The 7,659-nt window shown below is 41.5% G+C and overlaps 1 protein-coding gene across 2 annotated transcripts in view; it reads left to right on the forward strand.

Annotated features, from left to right (window-relative positions):
- Positions 1 to 7,329, forward strand: part of LOC112070689 (ras-related protein Rab-26-like) — a 16,456-nt gene extending 9,127 nt beyond the window's left edge. The window contains exons 2-5 of one of the 2 annotated variants that reach the window (XM_024138127.2): positions 1,599 to 1,709; positions 5,906 to 5,947; positions 6,847 to 6,913; positions 7,011 to 7,286. In XM_024138127.2, coding sequence (XP_023993895.1) covers positions 1,599 to 1,709; positions 5,906 to 5,947; positions 6,847 to 6,913; positions 7,011 to 7,261 — 471 coding nt within the window. In that variant the 3' untranslated portion in view covers positions 7,262 to 7,286. Of the gene's footprint in view, positions 1 to 1,598; positions 1,710 to 5,905; positions 5,948 to 6,846; positions 6,914 to 7,010 lie in introns of both variants that reach the window. The other variant, XM_024138126.2, reaches the window with a different exon arrangement.
- Positions 7,330 to 7,659: the final 330 nt, after the last annotated feature.

The following is a 7,659-nucleotide window of genomic DNA, read 5'->3' on the forward strand; positions in this document are numbered from 1 at the left end:
TTCCCCTTAATGTAGCACAATATACCACTATGGAATAAGAACAGCTGTTATCATTGTGGCAAGCTTCTATTCTGTTTACATTACTCTTAATTACCCCACCACTATCAATTATGTGCCTTGCCACACACCAGTGCACACCAATTTCACCCCTCCCTTATGGATAATGTCAGTGGTGGAAAAAGTACTCAACAGTCATACTTGAGTAAAAGTAAAGATACCTTAATAGAAAATGACTCAAGTAAAAGTGAAAGTCACGCCGTAAAATACTTAAGTAAAAGTTTAAAAGTATTTGGTTTTAAATATACTTAAGTACATTTGAGCAATTCCATTTACTTTTGATTCTTATGTATCAAAAGTATAAACCAGAGGACACAATTAGATGTTTAAATTTTTTATTGACGGATAGCCAGGGGCACACCAACACTCAGACATAATTTACAAATGAAGAATTTGTGTTTAGTGAGTCCTACAGAACAGAGGCAGTAGGGGTGACCAGGGATGTTCTCTTGATACGTGTGCGAATTGGACCATTTACTTGTCAAAATGTAACGAGTACTTTTGGGTGTCAGGGAAAATGTATGGAGTAGAAAGTACATTATTTTCTTTAGGAATGTAGTGAAGTGAAAATTGGCAAAAATATAAATAGTAAAGTACAGATACCCCAAAAAACTACTTAAGTAGTACTTTACACCACTGGATAATGTATCCAATGTGACACAGGTTTATTTGATATGAATCACGGTATTCAGTCCTCCCATTCTTAATGATATCTAAATATTGTCTCAAGGAAGAATGTAGCACTTGGTAATACAGGTTAACTGCATACCACGTAATAGTACATTTCTCTCCAAATCTTAGGGGGAAAAGTCCATGTTATTGTATTTAAAATGTAGTTACAGTAAAGGTGCATATTGTTACATAGTACTTTTAATCATGAGCGTTTGGGGAATGATCAGAATCAGGAGAGTGGTTAATGAACTAGACCAAGTTAATGAACTAGACCAAGCAGAAGAACAGGTCATTCACACATCAGTCTCATGATGGTTTGTGCAAATATGATCTCTCATACATATCTACTCTAAGCTGTTTTACTGCAGAACACTACTCATGTTGAAATATGAATGATCAAATTAATAAGGGTAGACTCACACATCAACCACATCATTTAGTCTACAACCTTATAAAGATGAAATCAACTGATGGATAAAATATCCAAACTAAATCAGGCGCCCAATAAATAACCAGGAAGTTCAGATGAGGCTAAAACAACAAGAACATTTTGCAATAGGATCATGAGTCAGTGCTTTGACACTTAACAACACTAGTCACCATGATGTCGTGAAATTCTAGTTTTATAATTTTCACTTCTCATGGATGCACARCATCATGAAATAATCAACAGRTTACTTTCAGAAAGTAATTTGCATATGAACCAGTTGCACTMWATGATTCATCTCTTAAGACCAAACATTGTTCAGTGAAAGCTTGTTTGGAGTTATTACCATTCTTCTGGTCATGTGAGGGTTGATGCCAGTGTGTTGGGCCCAGGTATGACCCCTAACCCCTCTCTCTGACCTCTGGCTGTGACGCCTCTCTAGGTGATGCTGCTGGGAGACTCTGCGGTGGGGAAGACGTGTGTGCTGGTGCGCTTTAAAGACGGGGCCTTTTTGGGAGGCAACTTCATAGCCACCGTGGGAATAGACTTTAGGGTGAGAGAGATGTCAGTAGACTCAGAGTGGTATCAATACATGGTTGGAAGGTTCTTTGTGTCTATACATTCAAAATGTATGCATTATGTCTGATTTTTTTCTCTGTTCTTTCTCATTTCTAAATGGTCTATTTACAAGATAAACGCTAGAATGTTGTTGAAGACGTTGTACGTTACGTTACCCCCACAAACGATGCTCTGTCCTGGCTGGGGTCAAATAAACAAGCAGCTCTCATGTGGGGGACAGATTGGTGGGGGACAGATTTCCATAGCTTCCAACCAGCTGCTGGTGAGAGAGAGAAAAAGATAGAGAAAATTAGTGAGTGATGGAAAAAGAGAGAATATGGACAGAAAGAAAGACTCTTGCACTAGTGGATTTGGATCCGCTCACCCTCCAAAGAAAACACTCTATCTAATGGCTGGTAAAATGGCGGTTTTGGAGGAAATGATGTTGCATTAAGGCAGAGTACTGTGTTACCACTCTGTGTTGATGGTGTAGACATTAGGACTGCCTGGGATGGGAGTACATCATGGATAGGGATGTGTGGACCGTTTATGTAGACAAATGGAGATTATTTTCTCCATGCTTGTGCAACAGGTAATAACTATTCATGAGATTCATAAATAAGTGCATTATAACAATGAGTTGTGTGTAGTGACCACCCACGGCTACTTGTATTGCATCTGTATGGAACAGAAGATTTTAAGGAGAGATGATTTTGAGAATGATACAGGATCAGTCTATGTTCCTTGCTGAGCCTCCAGCTATACCAATCAATACCCTGTGTGGATGGGAAGACTGCTGTGACTAGCTCTAACGTGGCAGGGCTATTTTGGCCCTGCTTCCTTGTAGCAGTTGCTCAGCATGGGGCTTGTCAACGCTAAGCCGTGTGTGGCCAATCTGCGTAATAATTGGAGGGAAAAACGGAAACCCATGGCAACTAATGCAGGGGTTGGACCATGTCCGTTCTGCCAAGGTGGAAGTCTCAATGGGTGGTGACCCCCGTTAAGAGGGGCCATTTTAGAAGATTGGACTCACTTCAGAGAGAGTGTGTGTCTGTCACAGTGTGCTCACAGGAAAGGCAGGGGCTGACTGTACCCGGGTACTGATAGTGGAGTAATGAGGTTAGCTTAGAGGAAGTGATATGTACCAGTTGTAGCGTTCACTTCCTTCATTTCAACATTGTTGCTTGTGTCATGTTCTCACTTAGTGACTTTCCTCCTGTTTTCCCCTGAAATATAAAAACAGGAAGTTTAAAAGGCCAGGGTGAGGTTAACTGGTTCAGTTACCTGCATAATAATGACACCTACACAGCAGACTGACCTTACAACAAGCTGTTATTGGTTGACCTCTAGAATGTGTGCCATTGGGTTTGTTCGTGAGTGTATGTGTGTGTGTGTGGGTGGGTGTATGTACGTACATATTTGGGACTTAGTTTAGAAGGGACACATCATTTCACATGACTTAGGCATCTTATTCCTTCTCAATTTTCCATATTCTTTCTATACTCCCTCGAAGAGCATCTTTCACAAGATATGTTTTTCACTTGGAAGCATCTTATTCCTCCTCAATCTTCCATATTCCTTCTATATTGTCTTGAAGAGCATCTTTCACAAGATGTGTTTTTCACTATCACTTCTGGAGCTAATATTATTTTGTTCACCTCATGACTTTTTAGCTCTGCCTATTACAGAATTACATGGGTCCCATGCGGCACAGAATTGCCTAGGGAGTGGTTGTTTTTTTGCCATGTCCGTTCGCTGAATATTATCAGACCTAGGCGCAGCGGATGTTGAGTCCAATAATTATAGTTTTGAACTTTAGCAAACTAAACTTAACTACGACCGTGACTAGAGGTGTACGTGCACTAACTTCAAACAATATTCCCATAAAACACAGGTGAAATTCATCACTTAATTGATCCCCAATTAGGACAACATTACCCAGCTCGCCCATTGGGAAATCATACCAATCACCACATAGAAAAAACAAACTAGAACCCCACATAGAAATAATTAAACTAGACTAAACCCCAGTCACTCCCTGACACTACTCTACCATAGAGAAATTAAGGGCTCTCTATAGTCGACGTGGACACCAGTTCTTTCTTTCTCACTATTGTGCAATTAAGTCTAATTCCAGAACCTCTGTAGTGTGGGTGTAGCAATTGGCTTTCTTTGCCCGGCCTCTGAAGCTCCTCTTAGTTTTCATGTTGTCTTTATGAGTCTATATAGCAGTGGTGATTTTAGCATGGAAATCTTGGTGGGCCCCCCCCCAAAAAAGTGGGATGCATGCCATCAAAGCCACAACACTAAACAATACATGAATTGCACTATAACGGTGACAAACAGTGCCCACAAACTGTTAGGGCCTACGTAAAGCTGTCCCAACACCTTACCACTGCTAAACCTGGCTTTCAGCGGAGCCTTGTCTGGCAGCGGAACAGTTCATTCAGCCTCATTTACTGCCTTTTAAAAAACATAGCTGACATGGCAGACTTGCTTAAACAAATGTGGTTTCTACTGACAAATGAGATGTACAAACTATGGCATAAGGGGACGACAAGCGGATAAGAGGCAATCCGTAATTCCGATTAAGATGTTAATGAGCAAGCCACGACGGACGTAGTCAATATAACTATTTGTTCAGCACTTTTGAAATGTATAGCGACAGAATTCAGAATATGGGCCATTCTTACAGTATTCTCCCTGTACACCAAGTCAGAGCCGTAGGATAAAAAAGGGGACATATAAACAGACAATGAAAGCTTTTACAATATTCGATGATTACAGTTCTCCAAAACAGGTTATAGGCTATATGTGCACCACCAAGTTAGAACAGTAGGCAAAATTAAGAGGTGAAAGTAGACCAAATTATTAGGGTGAGGCACATTGAACGCCGTTTGGGTGAAAGCTGTACAAAACAGTAGCCAAACAAGCACACCACGAATGATGTGTTTACAATACCGCATTGGTGAAAATAGACCAAATTATTATGGTGAGGCACATGGGTTATGAACAGGTTACTACACAACAAACACTTAGTATTACTTTCTTAGCTACAGTATACATTTCTCCCTTGCATATTACATAATTTATGCAGCAGCATACAATACATTTTTGGACTCATCTTGTGAAGGTGGCGCAGTGGTCCTTTGTGGGCAAATTTTGTCATCAGACTTTGTCATCAGACTTTGTCATTCTCTGGATTTATGGTGGGAACTCTGGGGGGGGAACACAGCCACTCCATTGAATAGCAGGCTAACGTTAGTGGTTTCTTTGCAATGCTTGCAGTTAGCCACTGATTCCTTCCAAACGACTCATTGTTGAATTTGCAATTTCCAACTTGTTGTGTAATCTTTATGTCCAATGGCCGATGAGCACCGATACGTTTTATCTATAATTTCTCTTCATTATTTCTCTTCATATGACAAGGATTAAAAAGGATTTGCTAGTAGATTGTCGACTTGATGACAGCTGATGATGACTGCTAGCTAAGACTTTAAAAGTAAGATGTTGACATGATCAGTCCAATCAAAGCTACTGTAGATATAACGTGATTTGAGGTCATTTAATCTATGGCCAATGACCTTGAGCCTTCTTGGAAGGGCACTTCTAATTTAAGTCTATGGCAGAACCCAAAGGGCTCACATTCTTGATGTCTACCCTTACTAAAGGCTGGTGACAGTGTGTCCCCATCAGTGACAGAACACTGAGCCAATCACAGTGCAATGCTCCTATTTTCTGCTGGCCTGCCCCACCACCACATAAAACACTGAGCTAGGCTGAAACACCTACATTTTAGAGCTGCCTGTTTATTTGCAGCTTTATTAACTCAATGATATATATATATTTTTTACATTGTTTGTAAACTGATAAGTGACACATATTAATGCCAAAATAACATGTAAAACAGGCAAACCCCCCAAAAAACAATATATATATATATTTATTTATTATTATTATTTTATTAAAGGTTGGGGCTCACAGGCCCACCTGCCCTGAATGACGGGTCGCCACTGTTGTACAGCATGCTGTGCTATTTCCGCTCTGTCTGTTTGTTCTTTAGAATATTCTTGCTTTCTGAAGCTTCTTAATATTTAAATACCTGTGATGTGTTTTGTCTGAGTCTGTCTCTATTATGCAAAGAGACCCCCATAGACAGTCCTGTGGTTAACTGTTTCCTCTCCTCATCAGAATAAAGTTGTTACGGTGGACAACGTGAAGGTCAAACTCCAGGTGAGAGAGCAGGGACCTCTACACCCAACATTGATGCCACTATTCCTGTGATCCTATCCCTACCAGTCTAATTCATTAAACCACAGTCAGTATCATAATATTACACAGTGGGCAGTGGCGTATGTGGTCAACACKCAAGTGTCCCTATGTAMCCACAGYKTATCTATTGCAAATACGTTGTTATCATATCCTGTTTTATTAACAATGCTGGCTGAGAGGTGCCAAACATTTAAATGCCTTCGGTGGGTTTTGTCTGAGCAGCACACCACCCTGCATCCCAATGCTGGCTTGCCTCTGAAGCTAAGCAGTGTTAAGCAGGGTTGGTCCTGGTTGGTACCTGGATGGGAGACCAGATGCTGCTGGAAGTGGTGTTGGAGGCCAGTAGGAGGCACTCTTTCCTATGGTCTAAAAGAATATATCCAATTGCCCCAGGGTAGTGATTGGGGACATTGCCCTGTGTAGGGTGCCGTCTTTCGGATGGGATGTTGAACAGGTGTCCTGACTCTCTGTGGTCACTAAAGATCACATGCCACGTATTGTAAGATTAGGGGTATTAACCTCGGTATCCTGGTTTAATTCTCAATCTGGCTGTCATACCATCATGGCTACCTAAACATCCCCAGCTTCCAATTGGCTCATTCATCCCCCTCCTCTTCCCTGTAACTATTCCCCAGGTCATTTCTGTAAATGAGAATGTGTTCTCAATCAACTTACCTGGTAAAAAAGAAATAAGCCACGTGACTATTCTAATGTATTACACTGTAAAATATATTGATCATTAATTTCCCATTATGACGTGCATACCATTGCATGCTCATTGGTTGCTGCTGGTTGGGATATTGTCCCGTTTTCCAGGTTTATTACATTGTTTTAATTAATTTTTCACCTCTTTCTCCCAGATCTGGGATACTGCAGGACAGGAGAGATTCCGCAGTGTCACGCATGCCTACTACAGAGACGCACAGGGTAATCTCTGCTCTATTAAAACACTTCCTGGTTGTATGTGTGGTAGAAATGCTAAGAACACGTGGGTGTGTGAGACTCTCTGCCTTTCTCTCCTCAGCCCTCCTCCTGCTCTATGACATCACCAGCAAGTCATCCTTTGACAACATCAGGGTGAGAAACCTATCATGTCACTCTTCACTCCTCCTTCTTATCTCCTCACGCCTTCTCATAAGCCCCCTTTTAGAGAATTCCTTTTACATGCCAAGTAATATATGGCCTCCACATTACATTACTGAAGTGACCTCCACAATGACATTTCATGACATTTCCAAGAAGCCATTATTTAAGTTTTTGAAGGTTTGGGGATAAGGGGAAGTGCAGCGCAGAATGGAGAATAGTAACCAAAGCAGAAGAGCAGAGAAATTGATTCTGTTTTTGTAGAGAGGGTCTCCTTTAGCACTGGCATTTTTACTGACTAATCTCCTTTTTAATCTCCCCCCCCCCCCAGAGAGAGAGGGCAGAGAGAGAGAGGCAGAGAGGAGAGAGGCAGAGAGAGAGAGGCAGAGACGAGAGAGAGAGAGGCAGAGAGAGAGAGAGGCAGAGAGAAGACGAGAGAGAGGCAGATTGAGAGAGGAGCGAGCAGATAAGAGAGGCAGAGAGAGGCAGAGAGGCAGAGGAGGTCAGAGATGAGAGGCAGATTAGGCAGAGATGAGAGAGCGGAGAGAGAGAGAGATAGCGAGAGAGATGGAGAGAGAGGAAGAGAGAAA

Source organism: Salvelinus sp. IW2-2015, unplaced genomic scaffold (genome assembly GCF_002910315.2).
Source record: "Salvelinus sp. IW2-2015 unplaced genomic scaffold, ASM291031v2 Un_scaffold1391, whole genome shotgun sequence".
Taxonomy (NCBI): domain Eukaryota; kingdom Metazoa; phylum Chordata; class Actinopteri; order Salmoniformes; family Salmonidae; genus Salvelinus; species Salvelinus sp. IW2-2015.